Source organism: Lepisma saccharinum, chromosome 6 (assembly GCF_977018435.1).
Source record: "Lepisma saccharinum chromosome 6, izLepSacc3.1, whole genome shotgun sequence".
NCBI lineage: Eukaryota > Metazoa > Arthropoda > Insecta > Zygentoma > Lepismatidae > Lepisma > Lepisma saccharinum.
In genome coordinates, this window is record NC_139234.1 from 9,276,885 (window position 1) to 9,303,126 (window position 26,242).

General features: G+C 41.0%; 1 protein-coding gene across 6 annotated transcripts in view; it reads left to right on the top strand.

The window, feature by feature from the left end:
• LOC145988546 (uncharacterized) overlaps positions 1 to 26,242 on the top strand; it is a 193,963-nt gene that overhangs the window by 85,828 nt on the left and 81,893 nt on the right. For all 6 annotated transcript variants that reach the window (XM_083123468.1, XM_083123466.1, XM_083123471.1 and 3 more), the window contains exon 3: positions 19,289 to 25,683. In XM_083123468.1, the coding sequence (XP_082979594.1) occupies positions 19,338 to 25,683 (6,346 nt within the window). In that variant the 5' untranslated portion in view covers positions 19,289 to 19,337. The remainder of the gene's footprint in view (positions 1 to 19,288; positions 25,684 to 26,242) is intronic.

Genomic DNA, 26,242 nt, shown 5'->3' on the forward strand with positions numbered 1-26,242 from the left:
CGAGGTTCTGGCGACTGGCACTATGGCCAGTATAATTATGTGTGTGTTCTCCTCCTTTTTGTCCTTATGTGTGCTGAGTGCCCATTTACAGCCTCAGCTTTTAACCTTTGTCAGAATATTTTAAGATTTTTAGTTCTGCAACGTTAGAGTTGTTATTTGTAATGGTAAGTGGCTGGACCCCGTATAATGTGACGGGTGCAAAATAGCCTAAGTGCTGACGCACCCAAAATTTTGAATTCAAATTCAAATTCCGTAAATTTTCTTCATAAATATGATTTAGTAAACTAAACCCTATGAAATCTCAATATTCATAAATATTATAGTGTACATTTTATCACAGTTATATTTTGATTTTATTTGCCTAGGAAGTAAAAAAAAGTGATTGCGATATAGATCCATGAGTTAATTTTAGTGGAAAAAACAAAACAGAACACAAAACTCATCCCTATTTTGTTAAGGTCGTTTGAAGAGCAGTGACTTTACACTATTTAGCAGACAGATCAAGGAATGCATCGATGGAGGCACATTGCGTGCAGTTTCTCATTTCTATAAATTTTTTACGTACTTTGTAAGATGTGCAAGGAACTGTTCGTTAATATGCATCATAAAGTGTTAGTACTGCAAATTAATTATTATTATTTTCTTCGCCTTGAATTTTTTGAAAATTCACTCTGAAAATCTGGAATTATACTTGAATTCTATCGCTGTTAAAGAGTAGCTATCCTGGTATTGCTATTTACTCTCTTATTAACAATTTATTGTCAGTTTTATACTCTTGGTGAATGATAACTTAATTTTTATGGGGCGGTTACATAATTTGACGTCAAGAGGTGAGTTCTTATCATTTTCTTAATTGACGATTAGTTGCTAGTTTTATATTATTCGGCCTTCTCCATTCATCTCAAGCTGCCCGTGTCCTAATGATGATTCAACGTAGGACAAGGCATACGCAGTAAATTAATTGCACGTGAAGCATGAGCCTACATGTGATGACGTCACCTAAGTGTTCAAGGAATAGTCCGAACCTCTGTAAATCTCACCTTCCTAAAAATCCTACCATGATTAAGGTAAAAAAAAGGCGACTTTGTTTTGAAAAGTCACCCATTATAGTATCGGACCATAGATAATTTCTTATCAAATATCACACAAGATAATTTTTTATCTGTTATCCTTGCGTGATATGTTATCTACGTGCCATGTGGCCTATGTGGAATATAAGCCATTGCAACATTTTACTGCATATAACTCTTACATTATTTTCTTACCGTGCGCACGAAATTTTCGGTTACCAAAGTGTAAGTAGCATTATTATTATTTTCATTTATAAAACCTTTCTCCTCAATTGTTAAGCCAGGCTAAAGATGGTTATTACACTATGCAAGTGGGCTACCATTTTGTCCTGCACTAGGAACAACGAAATTATTAAGGACATGGGAGGTGGTAGCGGTCAAAATCAAAGTTATTCTCTGAAGTGAGATATACGAGGTGTGGCTAGAAAAAAACCGGATTGATGTTGCTGTCGACAAACGACAAGCGCGTCAAGGTCAAGCGGTGCATGAGTGTATAACGTGATATCCTGCCTATCGACTGTGTGATTGCTCAGGGTGCGCGGCGCTCAGTTCCGCTGTAGCTTGTGGACGAAGTGAACCGTATATCTTTGCTTCGTCGGAAAAATGTTAAGTGTGAAAGTGGAACAGCATATCAATGTGAAGTTTCTTATGAAACTCTGAAAATCCGCCACAGAAACTTATGGTTTGTTGAAGGAAGTATACGCAGATGAGTGTTTATCACGCACGCAAGTGTTTGAGTGGTTTCAAAGGTTTAAAGAGGAACGAGAAGTGATCGCGGACGACTCGCGTCCTGGACGGCCTTGCACGTCAAAAACGGAATCAAACATTGCAAATGTCGGTGAATTGGTTCGAAAAGATCGTCGCTTGAGTATTCGAGCTATTGCAAAACAACCAACATTATTAAATTACGCTGCTGACGACCCTTCGTGAGCGAGTAAGAAGACGACGACCTGATTTGTGAAAAAGCAAGTCATGGATTCTTCATCAGGGCAATGCTTCTGTCCACACGGCATTGTCAGTCAAGGCTTTTTTTGGCCAAGCATGGGATCCTAGTGTTAGAACATCCACCCTATTCGCCGGATATCACTCCGTGCGACTTTTTTTTATTCCCAAAGGTCAAATCAGCACTGAAAGGAACCAGATTTACGCCCGTAGAATCCGTGAAAACAAAAGCGACAGAGGTCATGAACATGGTTTCAGAAAAATTATTTCCAGCACTGCTTCCAGAAATGGAGCGGTGTATCAATAGTGCAGGGGAGTACTTTTATGTTCGTATTGTTAAAAATAACCAATAAAATATTTTGTAGCAACAGTCCGTTTTTTTTCTAGCCACACCTCGTATCTATACTGAAAGTCGTATGACGTCATGTTTACGGGTTATTTATATAAAAATGTTTATAAGAGAAGCAGAGGCAGACAGACAGACAGAGAGAGAGAGAGAGAGAGAGAGAGAGAGAGAGAGAGAGAGAGAGAGAGAGAGAGAGAGAGAGAGAGAGAGAGAGAGAGAGAGAGAGAAATAACATTCTTTAGAAATGCTTCGTCGTCTTTCTTAACATCCTGACGGTACTTACATTCCGAATACTCCACTTATTTTATCTGAAGGGAGGACAAAGTTTCACGATTTTCCATCTGTATTATGAGAATATTACATTTCGCATTAGCGTTTATGATCACTGTAAAAGTTCACAGTTATTTGTTGCTCTTAGTGCATTTTAATGGGCCTTTTATACTACCCGTAGTGCCATAACAGGAGAGGAGGAGTCTTCTGGGTCAAATAGGCGAAAGCGTGTCTGCTGCTTCTCCGGGCTATGGTTTCCCATCACTCCTTGGTTAGCAGCACCTGACGACCTATCCTCAGGTTTTCGCCGAAGCCTTTTCCTGACTTTGTTCCCACGCTGATCCTCAACATGATCCGTGTTGTGAGAGGTGTTGTTGCCACCAGAAGGGCCCTTATCCTCGGTAGGATTCGTGGTACTCTTCTGGCCTTCGTCCCCCCAACCCCCCGCACAAACACAGGAGAAACTACTACCGCAAATCTTGGGTGTTCAGTACACGTACAAAGAAAGCTAGTGCGGAATTGCCACTCCTCCTTCCGCTTTCTCTCCATTACATAGGGGAAGGGTGAAGCTGGCGGATGTTCTTCCCTTGTTCTTTTTCAATCTTTTTCTCTTCATTTCCTCCCCTTCGACATGATGCGAGGCGTTGCAGTGAGAATACCCGAAGGAAAATTTAGCTAAGAGAAGAGGAACAGCAATGAGATGAATGAGGCAGGGTCATCCATGAATGGCAAAACCTTGATTGATTGATTGATTGATTTAGTTTATTTTACTTCGCGTTTTGTGCCTCTTGGCTAATTTGCGAAGATGGGGATGAGTGATGAAATGATGAAATTGATGAATGGACATTCACAAACAACCAAGCCCGACCGGGATTCGAATCCGGGACCCTTGGCGTCGCAGCGCGATGTGCTAACCACTTTTTTTTTTTAAAAAAGGAAAGCCCCTATGCGGAAGCTTCCCCCATCACACTTCATTCACTCATATCATTTTATTCATATTTCAATTTCAAGACTTTTCAGGACAGACAATCACAAACATCCATGGCCGAGCCGGGAATCGAACCCGGGACCCCTGGCGTCGTAGCGCGATGTGCTAACCACTCCGCCACAGGGGCCGCCCACCACTCGGCCACAGGGTCGGGCAATGGCAAAACCTGTACAGCCGACAGCAATACAATAGTATGAGAATCGTACATCACAATAGCCCCGTCTAGTTGGCTGCACTTTTTGACATTCGGTGCAGTGCAGGTGTATCCAGTGTCAGCGTGGTGCAAGGAAGTGACGTTCAACCAACTAGACGAAAAGCGGTGTTCCAGTTCAGAATATTCAACAAATGCCTGTCTGCTGCTTTAAAAGGTCATTTGATTAGTTAGCACGCACCATATACCAAACATACACCGGTCCGGAAGGTAGTGCAGACACCAAAAACACTACTTGACTCCAAATCAATGAACTAGACGACTTGGTGTTGCACCTTGCAACCAACTAGACGCTTCGGTGCAAAAAGAGTCAAAAAGTGCAGCCAACTAGATGGGGCTATTGTTCAGTCACTCTGTTCTGTACGGTCATGATTTGAAGGAAAATTATCAGTTGGCAGAAAGCGAGCTCTGTTCCATCATTAGCACAATACCATTTTTTTTTTTAAAAAAAAAGTGTGATATGAGGATATAAAGAAGATGAGGATAAGAAAAGGAAACAGCGAAATACAGATGGGCAACTTGGTTACTTTTATCTTAGTCGTCGATGCTACAACCAAAAGTAACAGTAAGTAACTAAAACAAGACGGTTCCATTAAGAGAGATGATGGCAGTGCCTGCAGATTCCTCTTAATTTGGAGCCAGAGCAGTTAGGTGGTGGTACATTGTAAGTAGGTTAGGTTGTCTTAGTATTCCCCTACTTCCCTGGTGCCACGTGAAAGGCGAAACTATTGTCGAAACGCTTCAGAATATGCCAGCGATTGAAGCCATTTGATTGCCGCTATTCTCAATCCATGGACGTCGTGACCACTCGTCGAAGCATTGCGAAATGAGCTGAATGACGCGGGTAGAGAGTCGACATAGTCTTAGCTGGGAATAATTTATCTGTCTTCGTCATGTGCAGACATGCAAACGCTCATGTCACGAGCACATGCACTATTGATGCCTGGAAACCAAGCCATAGGTGATGTGGGTGGACGGTTTCCAGCAATGACCATCGTATCTTGGCGCCTAGCGTTGGACTTCGGCAATCCGACAGTGTTAGAAAAGGCATTTTACCTTTCCTCATTTCAAATTTACGTCTTTGTTGCATTATACTGTTTCAATTCATTGTACAATCTTTGTATTTCTTATTGCTCTGGAAGACGTACGGTATTGCAAAATCGAGGTGGAGTACTTTTCTCAGCAAATGGTGCAGATGGTAGGTTTTCCACTCCATCTTTTCTAACTCGTTCAAAGTGTGGATTCAGATACATATTTACCACATTACTTGCTATGATCCAAAGCGAGATACGTGCAAGCATGCTCGTCTGACGCAATTTTCTGCTCGGGAATTTGGTCTGAAGTGATTTTATTTCAAATTAAGACGTTCCAAGGATAATTCAAATCAAGATAACGTATGGGACATTAATTGCATCAGGTTAGAACTATAATAATATTATTCTGCAGAAAGTCGGTGGCTTAAAAGTTACATAATCTAATCGAGTTCGTTGAATATCTCGAACGGATTCGCCTTGCCTACAGCTATTTTCCCTTTTGGCAGTTTGTTTCTTTATACGGCATATTTGCAGAAGAAGATATAATTCAATCTACAAGTATATTAATATACCCTGTATAAAACACACCTTAATACTAACTTAGTTGACCCTGTACAAGGTGGATGAAAGAAAGCGAGTTAATCAGAGGCACTGAATGGTCACTAGTTAATCGCCTTTATCGAGAGGGCGTGTTTCGGCCTCGCGGGAAATGATGATGATGATGATGAGTTGTCTGCCGGAAGGCAGGTCTTTTGACCGGAAGGTTCGCGGGAGATGATGGGAGATGATAATACTCGGAGAGAAAGAGATAGTTACAGACGTAAGTTGTCCGGGCACTACTTTTCTTCACTTTCGTAAAAACTAAGTCAACTACCCTAAATCAATAATCAATCAAAGATGGCAAAATACATAGTTGACTGCTAAAAAAGATAAGGCACCCCACTCCCTCATGAAAATTCTGTGCACACCACTGCCTGATGAATTCGGATAACAGATCAAGGTTTGAATCAAACACGATTTGGATAATTTTGGATTAAGGATAATTCAGATACGAACGTTCACGTACATCCTCAACCATTTCGAGCACCGAGAATAACAAATAGTTACCATCCTAACCGCACCTAATCGTCTCTTTTTGTCCTGGACGTGACTTCATACGAGAAACATTTCCACATCCACGGCTGGTTCTAAGAAAACCTTTATCCGTGGCCAAACCGGAAGCGCACTTTTTTCCTGTTTATACATCGCTTCCGTTGACCCTTTTTGGAACGCAGTATTCAGCAATCACGATATTTCATTCTTTGTACAGTCGCGGACAAAGATATGTGCATTCGAATTGTCCAACGCTATCTTTCACACAATGTTCTTTAACAAACTGCACGAGGTAGCAGTGGTACAAAATTGCCATATATACATACATACAGGGTGCTGCCATACAAAACCGTCAAATTTGAACCGCGTGTAGAGGACATTAAGACGAACAACTTTTCTTTGTAATATTTAGCTGGACGAGGCCTTGTTTTACAGCTACAAGCCATCGAAAACCGACAAGTGTATCTTGTATATATGCAGCCATATGCGTCACATATTCACGGTAGCTACTGGCATTTACCATTTCTGTCTTAAAACATAACACAAAACGATAGTACTGCATGGGAACGTTATTTCAGCAGAGAGGCCATCGATGTGAAGTCGTCGGATTTAAGCCTCAGCTGGACTTTCAGCCGACGCTAGCGAAGCAGTTTTCGAAACTTCCCATAAGTTGGAAAGGGCCTCCCCCATGGCGCAGTGGTAGCGTCATTGCCTTGTAATCGAGGGGTCCCGGGTTCGATACCCGGTGGAGGCACAAGTGGTTCGGATCCCACTTTAAACTGTAGGTCCAGTCCCGATTAGCCTTACTGTGCATAAGGTGGACTTAAAACAGCAACTCAAACCAAACCAAACCTAAGTTGGAAAAACAGCATAATATTAAAAAATCTGAAAAATTACATCTGATTAGAGCATTTACGTGAATTTTATTGTGTTTGCTTTCCATGTTGTCTAGATATTCGCAATCGTTTAATATGCTTACGCAGCCATGGATCAGATGTATTTTTCTTTTTTTCAAATTTTGGAATACCATAGCGGTTTTTCGAAAGAAAGGGATATTTCTAAAACTGCTTCGTTGACGTCGCCCAAAGGTCCAGTGGAACCTTAACCCCTTTTTAAAAAAAATCATGTATATATCACCGTCAATGCATAAAATTGCATATCCACGGTCGTATTTATAGGGTTCGACGATGGTAAAATTTAAAAACCTATAATATTGATTATGGATTTTATTCACTAATGGTAGACTGGTCAATAAGTACATTATTATTGTATTTAAAGAGTTTGGAATTAACATTTCTTAATATCTCACTGTACATATCTACGTGCACTAATTACAGTAAGAATGACAATATTATTTTTCGTTGTGTACATTTAGCTGATTGTTTTCTTAAATTTATACAGGTTATTGCCCTTTTCCACCTTATTTGTAACATAATTAATGCTGATATAGTTATTCTGAAGATAGGAATCAAATAAAATTATTGTACCTGGAGAATATTTATGTAAGACCATTCATTATGTGCGTGCGCCACCTCTGAACATTAAGTTGTAATGATTTCAAACATTATAGTAATCTGATCAAATGTTAGTGCGATTGTTTAATTAATGCAAATTGGGTATTAAACGAATGGGGTGAGTTTGGCGCCGTTCAAGTTAACGGTTAAACACTAGCTTTATATACGGCCTTGAGCACGGATCCCACTTTAAACTGTAGGTCCAGTCCCGATTAGCCTTTCTGTGCATAAAGTGGACTTCAAACAAAAACTCAAACCCAAGGTAATCATTTCTGTCGTTTTTCGGCAGAAGAAATAAATGACAGTGGCAACCGTGAGTCTATGTCGCATGGCTGCATATATACAGGATATGAATATTTCTGTCGAAACGAGTCCTCAACGATCGAAATGTTGTTGTTCGTCTGGATGCCCCCTACACACTGGGAAGGTTTTCCCAGTCCCCCATGTAATGAAGGAAACACCTGGCTGGTTGAAGGTTTTATTTCAATGTTGCAATAGTAAGATAAGGAAGGTTCTCTGATATTGCACAATCACTGTCAAAGCTAATTGTTTGTCATGATGTTTATTCGCTTTAACATAATCTTATTGTCCTCATCCACCGCAATAAGTGCCGGAAAATTTAGAGCTTTTGAGTTCAAAAATGGATTGTATCGTTTCGACGCTACGAGCCCTCGAAAAACGTGATTTGATCCTGAATGCATGCAACCATGCATGACAGATTCACAATTTCCACTAATGGGTTTACTTTGCAGTTACTATAAATAAAATATACGACTTATCTATAAATAATGGGGTAGATATCCGCTTCTTATGTCCGAAGATGGCGCACGTATAATGTATGATATTTTATATATATATATATATATATATATATATATATATATATATATATATATATATATATTTCTTACTTCGGCCTTATACTTTTCTGAGTAGATTCTCACTCTTGCATTCTCGGCGACGGGTGTCGTCGAAGCCCCTACATGTTCAATTTCATGGGGGGAATTCTTACGCACGGAGTTTTACTACAACATCGACCCCCTTCCTGCGCTAGCCTCTGCCCGTCCTTTATGTATATTTTTGGTTTCCCTTTGGACCTAAGGGGTCGGTGGGCATTGTTTCCAGTGCTTCTCCTGCCCAGCAATGTATGTAGGGAGGCGATTTTTACTACCGAAGAAGGGCATGGTAGTGTTGCGAATCGCTATTCGCTTGTCCTCAACAGCAATTGCAACTCACCTAAAAATTATCATTTGCAGTTCACAATTATGTATAATATTTCGATGTTTATCCAAATCCTTCAATCACCGCCCCCTTTAAAATCAGTATCAAATAATTGTAGTAGTGTGTGTGTACATGCTACAGTGTGTATTATTGAAATATATGTATAAAGTAGATTCCCCCCCCCACCCCTTTAATGCATCATCTTCGTGGACAGAGTTCGTGTGCATTGGTTAGTGACGTAGTGAGGTCTTTGATCCTTGGGAACATTTCTCGAACTACAGTCTCAACTATGCATCATACACGGTGAAGTAAATTTAGTTTAGGTAAATTTTTCATTATCGTACCAAACTCTCGATTACAAGCCCGTACAGGGACATGGCTCGTTATACTTGTTTTTAACGGACAAACACAGCAACAAGCAAAGCTGGAATCGTTGTCTCGGGGGAGACGATATTGTTCCAAGAACGTTCACGTCGCAAGTGAGATTGGCTGATGGAAATACCATAGGTCTCCAGGTGACCAGGTCAGACACCAGTGGATCTGGCCTTTAGTATATAACGCTACTACCTTCAGACCATAGGAATGTTGGTGGATCTCTTATAGGCAGACGCAGAGGGGAAGATAGAGATGTGGCAACGTGTTCAGACGTCAACCGTATCAAGCAGTGTTTTTCTCCTGGGAAAAGGTTTTGGGCACAGACCTAAAAACCCTGTCACGGAGAATACCCCAAGTTGATGCGCGAAAAAAATATTTTTTCTTCCCCCAGAAGTTGACACAAACCAATCCCGCACCAAATGCTGACGGGCCTCGATTGCCTGGAGTTTAGCCGTTGGGATTTCTGCAGAGAAATCACGTGCCTGTGGCGATGCCTAAGAGAGTTGAATGTCCACGCGGGAAGCGCGTTTCAGTCATTGCCGGATGTCACACAATATGACCAGGAAGTGAGAGTTGATGTTCATTTTTTTTCTTTTTTACGTAGCGCTGACGATGGATTGCTGGCCATGTAACAGATTCCGACACTCAGCACGCTTGTGCAATAATCCCCAGTACATGTGTGGCAACTCTTGGGGAATTAAAAGGTGTCATAAAGTGATTTACAAACTACAACTACAGTGTGTATGCAGGGTGGGCTGAGCGAGCACCCTTGGACCATGATAAAATTCAAGTATAATCCCCGGTTTTCAAGACTAACTTTCCAAAAATTCAAACGCAGATGTTGTCTCTACTTCAACCTTATTTCTATTTCCCCTCCCTCCCCCGACAAATACAGCTACTAAAAAAACTGTAACTCAATTCAATTAGGTATATATGTATTTAAAGTGTTTAATTTAAGGTGAGGAGTATACATTTGCCATTTCACATATACAGGCTGGCAATACGTATATAACAAACACAAGTCACAAATGTTATGAGATATGCTAATCTACGAAAAATGCTTACTTGTATAAGAATTTCAAACTCAAATTTACCTAAGAACTTCAAGATATCTTGCAATGATCTTCCGTCTATCTAATAGATTGTTCTGTTATAACGTAAACGGATTGAATCCTGTTTTATTTTCCACTGTGAAAAGCTTGCCATAGAGCATTTACAAATATGCATAAATTCAGTTGGATTTGGATTAATAAAAATTTGCAATTTTTCACGTCTACGAAGAAAAATTCAAGCAGGATGCACGCATAATTTTCGGAGCCAATAATTCAGGCAGAATTCCCGGTGAGCACCCCGGTATGATGAATTGATTTTGCCCTTGGCTCTCCAAGTTTGTGCTCCTATTACTATTGTAGTGTTTTATGTACAACGAAGGAAAAAATAATGGTCTTTCATGAAACGGCTACCGCACGTTGTTTCTGGGTGTGTTTCGTATAGAATTCGTACACTTTCACAAAGTAATAGTAATGTGTTTCTGTTTGACACTTTGTTTTGACGCTACGAACACTCGAAAAACGGAATTTTATTCTGAATGTTTTAATTCTGTTTATATTTTACGTCTCTAGGCTGAATAGTATGTTCTGAAGGATACTCTATCCGAAAAGAAAGTAATCATATTGTGAAATGCTTTAAAAGGCATATCTTGTAATTTCTAGCAATATTTTAAGTTTTTACGTCATATTTTGGTAATTTTAGATCATAAATGCATGCATGTTTGTGAAGTTTTTAGGTAAAACAAATTTGATACATGATAAGAAGTTGAATGCTTAGGCCCTCACCCTCAGGGGGTAGGGATGAAATTTGCTTGTGATCGAGACAGGGTAGTGAAAATCGAGACAGACCTCTGTAAAACAATGACAAGTCCATCTCGTCTCATCTCCATACCATTCCCATCAGAGTAAAAGAAGTAGCGTAATAGGCTATGTGAGTATGCTTCTTATCAACATATAGTAGCAATAGTAGTAATGGCACAAGATGCTGGTCCTGCGTAGCTTCCTAGCTGATTGAAGGACTCAAGGGTAGATGAATTGTATTCTGGTGTTTTTTTCCTTCGGTTGTCATGGACGCTAAGATTTAGCCTTTCTCCTCTCCTTCTTTTTTCCTCTCGACTTCTAGCTCTTTCTTTGTTCTTTTTTTCTTCTGGTTCTTTCTTCCTTTTCATGTCTTTCTTCCTCTTTTAATTTGTTTTTCTCCTCTTTTCTCTGTTTTTATCTCTCAAATTTTTCTTTTATCTCTGTTTCTGTATATATTTCTAACTCTCTTTATTTTCTCTTTCTTTCTTCCCCTGTTCCTGTATGTCTATTTCTTCCTCTGGTTCTCTATATTGTACATTTCTTTCTTTCTTCCTGCATCCGCGTCTGCACTTCTTTTTTTCTTCCTTCCTCATTCTTACTGTGATTCTCTATTTCCTTGTAGGGCCTCCTCGATAGCATAGTGGTTACTCGATTGCCTTGTAATCAAGGGACCTCTGTTTCGATTCCCGGGGGGTGCATATTGAACAGTTGTTCCGATCTAATTTCTGAAACCGGAGGCCCAGTCCCGATTAGCCAGTCTTAAGCATAAAGCTCATTTGATATTTGCCAAAGTAGCCTCTATTTCTTCCTATCACTTTTTCTCACCGTTTCTGCCTTTCGTTCTTCTGATTTCTTTTTCGCATATTCTCTTTTTCTTCCTGCATTTCTCTGTTCTTTTTTCTTCTGTCTGTTTTTTCCTTCTCTTTCTTGCATATCTGCTATCTCTCACTCTCTCTCTCTCTATCTGGAATTCTTTCTGTGCTGTTGATGATTTGGAAATCTTCTCGTCGTAGCTTACAGTTGGGTGTGCTAAGAGAAATTCAGGGCTATAGGTACAGCCCCCCCTCCCTGCTGTGCTAAGCACTCCGCCACGGAGGTTGGTTGTCCGTTCAGTACCCTACTTAGGACCGACCAAGTCGCTACTCCCGATGGCCATATTCGAGCGATGATGAGAAATTATGTATGAGGTGTTATTGACTGTGGCAATCAATAGATCTTCTTGCGAAAGTCCGTTGTGTGTCCTGGACGGAAACAAAGAGCTGTGCTCACTTCGAAATTGCGTTCTTCTTATTTCACGTCTCTTTTTTCTGCTACTTATGGGCGTCCTGGAAATTGGCATCGTCCATATCAATTTAGGTGAAAGGAGATAGAGGAAAACGTTTATTGTTTTGATAGTTCGATAGAAGGGATAAATTTAGTTCAATTAGAAATCCGTCAGAATAATCAAAGGATACAAATAAGCTCGAAACATACGAGTATAAATGCAGAAATCAGGTTACAACTTTGTCCAAGCAGTTCTCGGGTTCGATCCCGGCTTGAGCAAAGGGTTAATTGTGAGTGTCTCTTCAACAGTTTCATCTAATCATCACTTATCCCGAAGGTAGAAGAAAAAAGACGTAAAATAACAACAAAAAAATTAAAGAAATACAAATATCGTAACAATCTGTAGAATTGTTGAAATGTAAAGCACAAAGACCTCCGAACCTCATACATTTAGCCGTCACCTTTCCAGTCAGGAAATAGCTCGAAACATTTAAGGAATGTCTTGTCAGACATTGCCGAGCTTCCTTGGGCTTCCTGGATCGCGATTGTTGCAAAGAGGTGCAAACAACCGCGATCAAGGAAGAGTCGTCAGATAGCTGAGTCGGCGATATTGAGTAAATTGAGTTGGAATAAATGTCTGGGAGAGGAGAGGTCAGTGGTCAGTTCCAAACGAGCAATTCTAAACGGTCAGGCAGTCGAGCAGTCGATTTGAGTACGGAGCGTCAGGCAGTGAGTAACGAGCCTGAAATGGAGCAGGGGAGAAGTACGGTTCAAGGAAGAACGTATTAAGTAGCGAGTCGCAAGTCAGACTCTTGTACAGTGGCCATCAGAATCAAACATCACAGAACTTCTACTGCAGTGTAGAGACAGGTATACCATTCTTCTTAGCCATGCTGATCCAGCCTGTAGGGATTTAAACTGAAGTGTTATGTTTGCCATTCAAGTGTGTAGATATTTGTACCTTTTGCTCATTACCATTAGGCGAGTGCTCAAATGGAGAGGATGAATGATTAGCGAGTTACATCACCCACCTGAATGGTTAAAGGTTCTTGGTTCGATCCCTCGAACCACAGAGTTCGTTACGATATTAGCTATATGAGATGTGAAAAGTAAAGAAAAACAGTTGTGCGGGATATTCACCCATCTGGTATGGAGAGTAAAAGATTCTCCCCAAGGATATAATAATAACCACAAATTGACAAAAAAAGTTTATTAGTATTGGTTTACGTTAATAATTTTCATGTGATTATTTATACTATTTAAATGAATATAAACGGTCTGACTACGGACGTGGAAGTGTTACCTGTCAATGGCAGTCAAACCTTGTTATTTCTATTATTAGTAATAGTAGTATTAGTATTATTATGATTAGTAGTAGTGAGTAGTATAGGGACTTGAAGAGTAGTTGGACACAATAATTCACGACTAAATGGATATCAACAAACATGACTGAATGTAATTCACCAAAATTCCAGTTTCAATTTCTGGAGAGGGATTATATTCTCTATTGTAATACTAGAAATAAAACATGATTTATATGTACATCAAACTTGTTCTCCGCTTTGCGAATTGTTCACGATCGAGATTTGAACAAGTAATTAATTATAATCATCACGAAATTATACGTTACAAAATTTTACTGCGGTAGAAATATCTGTATCTGTATATTGCATTATATGGTATGGTGGTTGTATTTGTAATGAAAGCTATTTTCCTGATTATTATTGTTTTCCCTGTTTCGTGTCACCGCGGGCAGATAATTCTCAAGAAGTACTGGTGCAATTATGGTGCACATACAATAAAGATGTAATCGACTGGCAGAGAATCCTCTTGCTTTTGGTGTACGTGAAACAAGCAAATCCAGATCCATGCGCGGATCTAGAATTATTTTCTGGGAGAGGCACAGAAGATGCTGTAAGCATATGGAAATGTTAAGTGAAAATTTTTCGCAAGACAATTACAAGGGTTCCCTCTGGTCCAATTTGTTGTCAGATAAAGTAATCGGGATTGGACCTTCATAGTGGGAGATGAAACACTGCACTGTAATATATTTTCACTAGGGAACAAAACTAGGATCCTTTGAATATAAGGTGATAGCACAGATAAGGGTACATGACTATTAGTAGATTTTGTGAAATATAATTAATTCTAAGTTATTTATATCAACAATGAATATAGAAAGGGGTAAGCTTGAGAATTCGTTTCCTCATGCGAAACTATCACTAACGTTGGAAATGTACGACTTAGAATGCTTTCTCTTTGTGTCGATCAGTTAACTCATTGCCTTGCAACCAACAAGCCCTGGATTCGATTTTCGGTGTGTACTTATATAAGTTTCTAATAAATACAATCCCGATTAATGTATTTATGCCAAACTTTGTTTTGTTCCTTTATTACCTGGAAAAAGGATTGGTCGATACATTCTTCAAGTGATACATCCACTTGGCAGCTAACACGTCATTGCGTACAATTAACGTGAAGCCTTACCTTGGAGACGGGAGTCAGTTTTCTTGACTTTTGGTGTTGTGGACATCGTTTTCTTGGCTCCTATTTGATTTGCCGCTTTCCTTGACGTTGTGGTGTTATCTGGTTATTCTCAACCTCTGCTCCTGTCGCTTGAGGTGGTTGTCTTCTTCTGGTGTGTGCTGGAAAGTGTTGGTTCCCAGTGGTGCTCACTGCGGTCCGATGTGTGAGCTTTAGTATGGCTGGTGTACGAATGGAGTTGACTGCAGTGTTGGTATGCTGTCTGAGGATGGCCCAGAACTTAGCAGTCTCTTTTCGCATGACTTCTTCTAGACCGTCGAGTTCCAAATCATTATGAATCTGGAGATTTGTTGTATAACGGCCGTAGCCACTGATTTTCTTTGCCGATTTGTTGTGGATTACTTGAAGTTTTTGCAGTGTCGTCTTGGCGGCGTCTGGGATGGCGTAGAGCAGTGAAGGTCGGATCATTGTCTTGTAGAGACTAATCCTCGTATTCATTGACAGTTAGACGTTTTTGAACATGTCGTAAAGATCGCCCAGTCTCTGTGTTGAAGTTCTGCGACGCGGCTGTTGAACGCGAGTCTTGTGTCCAAGGCGAGTCCCAGGTATTTCGCTGTGTCTGCATGTGGAATTCGTTGCCCGAAGAGCTCGAGGGGCTGTTGCTCCCGTCTTCTGCGGCGAGCTAATATCGCTGCTGTGCTCTTGGTGGCGTTAGTTCTGATGCGGAATCTGGTGGCGCATGTTTGGTTGTAGCTGTTTGTTCACAAATGTACAGCATTCATCCGGCTATCTTCTTGATGCAAAGAATGCTGCATCGTCTGCAAACAGTGCCGGGAAGGGCGTCGTGATGGATGGTGAGTCCGCCGTGTACAGAGCGTACATTATCGGAGCTAGCGTGGAGCCTGGAGTGACTCCGGCCTGGATATCCCGGCCGTCTCCCGCGCTTTTATGCTCTTGACTGTAGCACTTCAGCGCCTCAAGTGCCACTCGACGCCTACTACGTCGGAGTTGGAGCACGAGAGTTGCCATCTACTCAGTGTTCTGCTTAACTACATCAGACCAGCACCCATAGCAGTACACAAGAGAAGTACGTATTCAAGATAGGATAACTTTATGGAGCATACACCTTGTACCAAGAACAAGATGCGTGCCAGAGAAAGGCAAACAACAATTGGATAAGATAACGGTGAAGATAAACTTAACAAATACAATCTTGCTGAGGCCAACGCAGCACACATACATGAGACCAATATTTGGTCACATTATATGGGTGGTGAAATGTAAGATGAAGTGAATAATTCTTGTCACTTTTTTTTTATATTGTATTATTTTTATTATCATTATCTCTTTTTTGCATGTAGTTCCATATCTTGCGTGAATTGTAATGTTAGATATAGGGCACTATTAGTAGGTACTTCTCTTGTGTAGCGTCAAAATGAACTTGTCCAATAGTAAAGCATAGTCTTTAAGGGGGGGCGGGGAATGTCTAGTTCTTAGTACATTAATACAAGAAAATGAAAAATCAGGGAATTTACTGTGAAAAAATGGCTGGGTGCTAGTTTTGTGAATTTCGGTTCAAAAAAGAGAAATATTCAACCTAATTATATAGATTACGTCCTTGAAATTTTCCCAAATTTTGTTAAGAATAATGGAAGTGTTAGGCTATAATAAAAGCATTACATAAGGTTATTATTCCTTAATTTTTGTTCAAAAAAGAAAGACGTAATTAACCTTGTGACATGCTAAATAACGCAGACGAACTTCGATGCGTGTGAAAATCTTTAGTTGCGTGCATATTTAGTGCGTAAAGATTATTATTCTTTTACTACCTTTCACAAGCATCCAAGGTTATTTGCAGCTTAATACGTAGCTGTTACAAAACCGTCTCTTTTAGTAACCGTTGGAGACTGTGTTTAAGTTAAATATTTTGAAATATCGCGTACATAGTACCCTTCTTATTATTACTTGCATTTTGTTTGTTTAATTCTTGCCGAAATTTCCGCACTTCCTGTAAACAAGATAATATACTTGATCTTCAAAGTAGAATACATTACTGTGGGTCAATCACTCGAAAGGAACGAATGGGATCGGATATAACGTCAAGTGGAGGTATGTGGGTTTCTAAGAAACCTAAAAGAGGATCCGAAATGCGAAATCGACTTACCAATTCTCAAAAGGAAGCACGAGTTTCGAAAGAGGATCAAAGCAGCTATTGATAAGGCTTTTGCTGCTCTTAAGACAAACTTTAAGCACGATCTTAAGTGCAGGTGCCCCATTTCTAGTAATTCTGGTCAAATCGGCTCATTTTTTCTAAATTGCCACCAGTGTCCGTAATGAACAGAATAGAGAGGGAAGCGAGAAACTTACTGATTTTTTTCTTTTTCATTTAGATATTTTTAAGTAAACTCAAATTGTACCATTGTATGCAAGTGTAGTGGCCAACACTATCGCGCTGTAATTATGGAGTTTCGCACATTGCAGTATGGGGATTTTTGTCGTAATGAACGTAGAATTCAGAGCATTATTTTAATTATTTTTTTTAACTGGAGTAAACGGCCAACACCTCCGCTGCCCCCCGATCCTTCTCCCGCGAGGAGTAAGGATCGAACAGGTCAGGCGAATTCCTTGGAAATTTGCTTCGTTAATTTTTAATTAGGGAAAAAATAACAGCAACTTTTTTTGTCGATAAAAAAACAAATTCAGCTAACTATTCCGACACAATAACGAAAGTAAGAAATTACGTTGGATAAAAAATTGAGATTTTTATAACAGTTCGCGCAATGTAAACTTTATGAATAAAAGTTCCCCTGAGGTAATTATTGGTTAATAACAAAACAGAGGACCTATGCATTTCAGTGTTTCAAGTGTGTGAATTGAAAAAAAAATATTGGATAATCACACATGACAGTCAACGACCCGAACTCCCTGCAAAATTTTCTGGCGACGCCCATACCCGTTTTTTTTTTTAGCACTTTTGGCCAAAGTGTAAGTTATAAGCCAACATTATGCACATATAGGCTAATCAGGAGTGGAGGTACAGTTTAGAGTGGAATCTGCCTCCACCGAGTATCGAACCCGAAACATTTTGATTACAAGGCGACGACGTTTCCATGATCGTTACCACCACGACGATGAGAACGAGTGATGTTTAAATTGATGAAAGGATACTCATAAGGAACACCCAGACTCAGGGCGGGACTCGAACTTGGGACATGGGTGGCGAAATCGAAAGTCGAAACTGTTGTTTACACAATTGTCACTTAGTTCCCTGTAGTGAATGTTTTTCCAATGTCACTTTAGACGCTCAAGTTTAAAATGACAGCAAAGCATGTTTCGTCACTGCCAAATAGATAGATCCTTAAGTTCTGACTCAAAGTAATGTAACCCTGTTACAATTATTTATGTAATTTTGGTAACGCGTTACTAACGCACGTACCTAAAAAGTGACGCAAAGTAAGTACCAGAAAATTGTAGGTATGATCCACATTACATTTTTTTAAAAAAGTATGGGCTTCAGGTTCAGTTTTTCATGCAAGAATTTTAATATTTCTAACATCTTTCAGTAAGAAAAATCTGTACCCTGCTGCAGTGCATGCCCGCTTTACTCTCACAACCTGATTTTTGTTTTAATGTTTCGAAGTTTTGTTTTCATCTCTCGCGATATAATTTAAATCCATCAATTGCTTCACGTGCGAAAAACTATGCGAGACAAAACGGAATCTGCAATGTTCAGGCATGTCACGAAAGATATTCATATTTTATAAGCATGATCGATTTCATGTTCCTTCTTGGTTGACTTCGTGTCATTTTTCTTATTTTAAAGTCGGCGTTTCTCTTTTCCTCGCGCTCGTCTTTCATCTTCAAAACAGCTGAAGGAGGCGAGCGGTAGTTCTTCATCTAGTATTTGATACTACAGAAGTGGTGGGTGACGGATCACTCATGCTTTACAAGCTTCTCTTTACTGTCTTGTGCATTTATTGTGCTTGGTTTCATGGTGCTTAATCAACAGACACTTCACTGCTGACGCCCACGCCTTCTTGGAGTAGTGAGTAGAAAAATAACTGATCAAACTTAACCTAACCTTTTGTTAGAGATGGTATTTTTGTTGCTGCTTGACAGATAACAATGCCATCTGAAGTTCAAGGCTAATTGTTTTTACAACATATGCTAGGAAGATGAACTGTCTATCGGTGAAGTGGTGATTTAAAAAAAAAAGTTCGCGGATTCGCACTGTTGTGGCAACCTTGCTTCGATCTGGCAACACTGATGTCTTTTATGGCAGTTGACGATCGAACTGATCAGTCCGGAGCTGGATGCTTTTGAGGGAAGACGTGTTGAGGGCGTCTGGAGATATGAACACAGAAGATACAATGGTTTTGTTTATAGCATAGGAAGATAGGATAAGCCATCACAAAACGCAAGAAAAGATGTTTTTTCGAAAACATGATACCCCCACTTTGACAACTGCAATGAACACGTCTCTACACAACAGCGTCTGTCTCCAGATTGCCCTTCGATTGCAAGGTCGCACTCCGGAAACATTCCCGGGTCACCCTCGTGCGTTTGTGACTATGTCAACATAAAGATGTGACTACATTGATTTAATACTCGATTTGTCTTGCTTTCAGAGATGCTGGCCAGCGCCGGGATGTTGAGAGCGAGTCGACCCCGTGAGATATGATGCATGGACCCAGCATCCCGCCTCACGAGCAGGCGATGCAGTGCAAGCAGTTTTCCCCCGACGCCGGCGAACTCGGGAAAGCGTGCGAGGGGAGCGGGGAGCCGCTCATAGCAGATGTCCAGACGCTCCCCGCCGAGGGTGACGTACGAGTGACGTCATCCTGCGACGACCAGAGTCTCAGGGAGACGAGTGCCAAATGTACAGAGGCGAAGCGCCATTTGCTGCGCGATCTGGCGTGCCGGCGCGCGGCCAGCCGCGAGTCGCACATCCGCAGCCAGTTTCTACCGGCGGAGCCCTGGAAGTTCTGCAGGAGGCATCGGAAGAAGAAGGAGCGAAGGGAGACGCTGGAGCAACCGCGGGTCATCCTCGAGCGGCTGGAGGATATGGTGAAGAAGTCCGGCGCCGTGGTTCCGTGCAGCGACGGCAGCTACCAGATCAGGAGGGACGACCCTCCGCAGCTCATACCGTTCGACGACTACCCCTTGAGCGACAACCACCTAGGCCTGGACAAACAGACGGAGAGGTACCCGTACTTCGGAAACTACTTCTACTTCCCCGATCGGATGCAGGTGGACGCGACACTGCCAGAATCTCTATACGGACACGAGTACCTCAAATCCCGGATCCCCAACGTGTTAGAAGGGAAAGAAATTCGCGGTGAAGTGAACGAAGACCAACTCGTGGGGCGATCGAGCCTCTACGTGGACGTTTGCGAATCCGAGGACGATCCGGAAGACGGGGTCCAGGAGAACTACTTGTACCCGAACCAGAGCATAAAACAGGAGCAGGAAGTGTCCGATCACAGCGAGGAGGGACAGTCTGTGCACGTGAACCTCGAAGACCTAATGGATATATGCGAGGAGGAGTTGATAGAGACGGTGTGCCAGTGCGGGAAGGACACCGGTCAGGAGCCGAACGTTTGCGAGCAGTTCCGCATCATACGGAACTACAAGGAGAAGAGCATGGCTTACATGTGCGGAACGCCCCTCTCCTCTTGCAACCTCTCGGAGGTTCAGAGTGCCCGCGGAACGTGTGCTGCAGGACGAAAGGCGAGGAGCCTTGACGGTTCGCCGTACGTGCAAGGATACAAAGTGACTCGTAGATTGTCCGAACCGTCAATCACAACGCCGGCGTTTTACAGTCAACAGTCAGAAGAAGAAGAGGAGGCGGCGAGGAAGTCGACACACAACGCAGGACAAAGAAGAAAGAGAAGAAAGTCGGAGTCTCAGCTGTTCGTTCCCACGATAGAAGACCCACCCAAACTAGAATGTAACCCGAAGAAGCTTTCCTGCTTGAGAAGGATAGCCGTGAAAGAGAAAGCGGTGTGTCCCGACAACAGAAGGAAGTCCGAACCAACGATACCTAGCACAGCGTCAGCCAAGTTGAAGAAGGTTAGTAAGAGGAGGGGGTCAGCAGATACTGTACGTTCTCGCAAGTCTGACAGTGCGGCTCCACCTGCACAGAAAAGTGAGCATTATCAAAGTAAATTCATGCTGAGGAACGAAAATAAAATGTGGAAAATAGTCGAGAAAATGCCAGGGAATGAGGAAGAGGTGAAAGTTTCTGAGACCTTTCTGGAAAACCAAGATAACTCAAAATCATTACCTGGAGTGCAAAGTTGTGTTGCAGAACAACTGGTAGAAGAAAATGCAAGACAAGACAGAGCACTAGATGAACCTTCTTTGACTGTTCAGTCAGTTAACGAAGACTCGGTGACACTTGATTCACATATTAGCGACAAACATTTAGTAAGTACTATACCTACAAGGAGTGAAGTTGAAGTGAAATGTGACCTACACCAAAACAATGAAGTCATATTTCCAGAATTGGTGAAAACAGAAATTCCAGTAGATTGCACGAATGTTCAGAACTACGATGGAAACGATAACTCCGCACATGTAGTGTCCGAAGATGATAATTTAAGCAAGCAATGTGATAGTTCCTCTACAAATGTTATAAAGGAAGTTTGTGAAAACGTTTTGCACGTAGGTCTTGAAAATGAAAACAACTTTATTTTGGAAGTCACAGACTCGCAAAGTGCATTTAGGACTAGCACAGAGAGTGTGATAATCTCTGTTGACACTGGTGAAAACAGTTCTGAAAAGACAACAGTGGTGGACAAGGTAGAGACGCAGGTTGGTGTAAGTGTGATTGAGGATGCCCCAGCCGTAAGCCTTGTGGTGCAATTTGAAACTGCCGTTGAGAAAAGCAGAGCTGCCAATTATGAACTGGACGCTTCAGGAAAAAACGGTAAAGCGGAAGGCACGAAAACGCAGAAAGATAACAGCTCGCACTTGCTAGAGAGCGATGAGAAAATGGTAGGCAGTGAAGGTGACGTCGGTGTTATAGTACTGGTACAGAGCGGAAATGAAGAACGCGAGTCAGTTGGAGCCCATGAATCGCCTTCACCAAGAATAAGTATGCCTAGTGAGGAAGCTCATATCGAAGAGACAGGACTCGACCGCGGAGTCGATCACGAAGAAACGATCGACGAAGACGTGTCGAAGAATATTTCAACCGTAGAAGAAACAAAGCAAAGAGCTCCACCAGCTCGTAGAGGAAGAAGGAAGAAACTGCATTGGAAGCAGCGTTTAGCGCTACAAGCCATAGAAGCGCTCAAGCCACCACCAACACCAGATGAGAACATTATCTCTAATGAGGAGAAGCAGCAACCCACGGTCCCTGTTGTCGATAATCTTGGCGACGAAGGCACAAACGAGCTTGTACTGGCGACGAAGACGGGAGAAGAAAATGCACCAGTCATATCTGCAGTTGGAAACCGACGAAAAAGAAGAGGTCCCCAGTTGAAGGCCACACTCCAAGTTCCGGATGAAAATGAAATCGAGGTCTCACCAAACTACACAGAGGATCAGCTGGAAGTACCAACCTACGGGAACAACGTTCAAGGATATACATTTGGGGAAAATATTCTTGATCAAGAAAATGTTCATTACGAATCCACTGAAAATCGACCACCTCGGCGAATGTACACAAAGAAGAGTAACTCGAGCGTGCGGGGCAAAATGATCTATCGAAAACTCAAGAACGAAAGTTTCCGACAAAGTATCTTGAGAAAATTCCATCTTGTAACGAAATCTAGGCGAGTAATAAGAAATGAAAATATTAAACCAAGAAGGGTGAAATCAGCGAGACATCTGAGCACAGAAAACTTCGCAGCATTTTCTCATAAGACTGTTCTCCCTCTTGAGGTGAAACTGGACAAGGAGAAAATGATAGAAAGGTTAGAACGTAGAAATGAATCACAGTCATCAGAGATAGAAGTAGTCAATGAAGGACGCAGGAATAATGTTGTGGAGTGCAATAGATCTGAAGTAAAGGAAGATGAAAAAGATAATAGTGATAGAAACCTAAGTGACGATGAGGTATATACACACGAGAATAGCAAAAGTGATAGCACTCAAATTAAACTCCATGTGAAGGATTCTAAATTTCACACGGATAACGAGCCACAAAATATTGGAGAAAAATCACCTGTTAGAGAAAACTGCACAAATCAAACACAAATTCCTTCTAAATTATCAGAATCCACTAGACATGATAATCAGGTGGGGATAAAATCTGAAAACCATGAAAAAGGACTAACAATTACTCATAATGAAGAGACTTTTGACAATAGAAAGAAATCCAAAAATGAATGGAAAATGAATGATACTAAACATAACGAGGTGGAGGAGCATGAATTGAGAAGAGATCATAAAAGAGATTCAGAAAATCGCAAGCGTGACTCAGAGGACAGTCCTGTAATGCCAGAAGCTAATCAGAAGCACGAGAGAAACAAGCCTTTGGACAAACATCTGAAGAGCATAGAAAAAGACGAAGTTAAGAAATGTAAGACATCATACGAAGATAAATCAGCGTCAGAGAATTGCAGTAGTGAGACAAAAGTCTTCGGTGAAGAAAAATACGAAAGGAAAAAGAAAGGCGCGAGTAAACAAGGTTCAGACGAGACCCATAAAAAATCTCGTGATGATAAGTTAGCTGTAGGAGACAGGGAAGTAACAAGAGAGAGTCGTAAGCAAAAGTCACACGATGAAAAATGTGAAAAGAACTATTCTGATGAATATCATCCGAAAGACGTGAATAGGAAACATAGATATTCTTTGGATGATAAATTAGTAGCCGATAAACACGGAAATGATACAAGAGATAGCTATACACCCAAGGAAATTGGTAAGAATAAAGAGAGATATAAGAAATCTGCCGATGAACACCACGCGAGACATACAAACACGAAAGAAATAAAGAAGAAATATTTAGAAGATAAGTCAGGACGTGAAAAACACATAAGGAACTCAGAAGTTTCTCAAGCACCTAGAGATATTGATAAAAAATTCTATAAGAAAAAAACGCGTGAACACAATCCCAAAGAGACTGATAAACAAGTACCAGAAACTGAAAAGAAATCACTCCAAGATAAGCCAAAAGAGGAAAAGCATAGAAAGAGGAAGACTGATTGTCAATTGTCAAGAAGAGATAGTGAAAAACAAGAAAAGAGAAAATCGTCTGACGAACACAATATGAAAGATATTAATAAACAAGACGGAAAAAAAGATCATATGGAATATCCGAAGAATAAATCTTCCACAGAGAATTACAGTAGAGACAATACACGCCAAACTGAAGAAAAATACGAAAGAATAAACAAATATTCCAAGGAACACGACACGAAAAGCACAGATATACTAGACGTAAACAGGACTCATATAAAATTTCACGAGAATTCGGGAGACGAGAGACAGAAGAAATCTAAAGATGAACATCATGCGAAAAGCACGAATAAAAAAGAAATAAGAAAACTGCTAGAAGACACGGCAGGAGAAGAAAGAGGTAAAAAGGACATGAAGATTTATCATTTGAAAAATGAACATGACGAGAAACCCGAGAGGAGATGGTCTTCTGAAGATAGCAATCTTAAAGAAACAGATAAAGAAGAAGTAAAGAATAAAGATAAGAAATATATTCATTATAAGCCACTAGGTGAAAATGATACGAAAGATAGTTATGCATCAAGGGGAAATTCTGAGAAAAGTAACAAGAGGAAGAAAAATTCTGAAGAACTTCATCTCAAATTCACAGACAAGCAAGAAGTACGTAATAAACGTAAGAAATCCAGCGATGATAAATTAGAAGATTACAGAAATGGAACGGATCATGAGAAACACGAAGGAGTGACGAAATCTTCTAAAGAACACCATCCGAAAAACTTGGATAAAAATAAAAGAAAGAAACATAAAAAACATACCACAGATAAATCAGTAGCAGAAACGAAATATAATTATTCTTCAAGAGAGGTTAATGAGAAGTGTGAGAAAGTGAAGAAATGTTGGGAGGAACACCATTTGCAAGAGATGGATAAGAAAGAAGTAAATGAGAATCATAACACATTGGACGTGGATAAACAAGTTGTAGAAAATCTCGGCGATGACTCGAAAGAACGCGACGAATCAAAAGAACAGTCAGAATCAAATGCACCTGTCACAGGTGTGGACAGTTATCAACAATATTACAAGAGAACCATCGATGAAAACGAAAGTGACAGTTTTCGAGACGCAGGCAGTAGGTTCTTTGAAGCGGAAGGGATCCAGAATGAAAAGTTGAAGAAAGATAGGGAACTAATGAGAGTTGAGGAAGAATTGAGAGCAATTGTGGAGGGTTCCACAAGGGAAGAGAAAGTGGCAAAAGTGCAGGAGAGTGTAGACATGAATGGAAGGAAAGGCGGAACAATTCTGGAGAAGAGCAAATCGCAGACACAGGAAGGTGAGGCAAGTCATGAAGTCATGGATTGTAGTACCTCGGAGAAATCAGTTGAAGTCGCGAATGATAGTACGAAGACATACAAAGTGGAGCACGCAAGTGTGGGCGAGTGTCGAGATTTGTCGAGCAGAACGGGTGATGGCGACAGTACAATAAAAGGTGAAGATTCTCAGGCACATCAAGGTCCAGAGCCGGGTGACGCGAAGGCTCAAGAGGAACTTCAAGCGTCGGAAACCTCGAATGGCTGTTTCACGAATCAGAATTCAGATGACGACAACTACGACGGAGAGACAAACGAATTCGACACACCAGACACCCGAGACTCTGACGAGTTGCAGATAGACCTGGAGGCTTGTTTAGAGGACGAGGACACGGTGCCGTTCGAGCCCAGATTCAGGCATCAATCCCAATCACCCCAAGATTCCAACACACCACTCTCGAGAAGAATAAGGAGGAAACGCCTGGAGGTCGACAAGCCAAGACGGAAGTGGAGGAGAAGTATTAACGAAGAAGACGAAAACGATGCCAGCAATGACGGAGTCGAGAAAAGGAGGCGCCGAAAATCAGGTACTTCTAGATGATTCGTTTTTTTCCCTAACAATAAGACACTAATTTCAGTGTGTGAAGTAACAGTCTTGTAGAGATACAAGAGACCATAAGTAAAAAAGTTAAAAATGTCAACTTACCGAAAATTTTAGGTTCAACCAGGGATAGAACGGGTGTCCTTGACATACCAGTACTCTGCAATTAAGTTATGAAGCCAACCTCTGGCTTCACCTAAATTATACTATTTTGCCCTCTGTCTATGCTATTTCCATGCCAAGTATTTTCCAATATTAAGTTACCTGTGACAACCTTTGAACATGGGACAACTAGTGCCATTTTCTTGCACTTGAGGCAACTATCTGCCATCTTGGGACTGGGACAACTAGTGCTATCTACCAGCAATTCAGAAAACCACCTTCAGACATGGAATAACTAGTGTCATCTCCCTGCAATTGGGGTAACTATATCAAAGTAGTTGACCTCTTAGAATAGCTTACGGGCCGGTGAGAGAATATTGACATGGATAAGACCCAGATTCGATATCTGTTGAGCCTAAAATTTTCACTAACTTTTTTCAGTA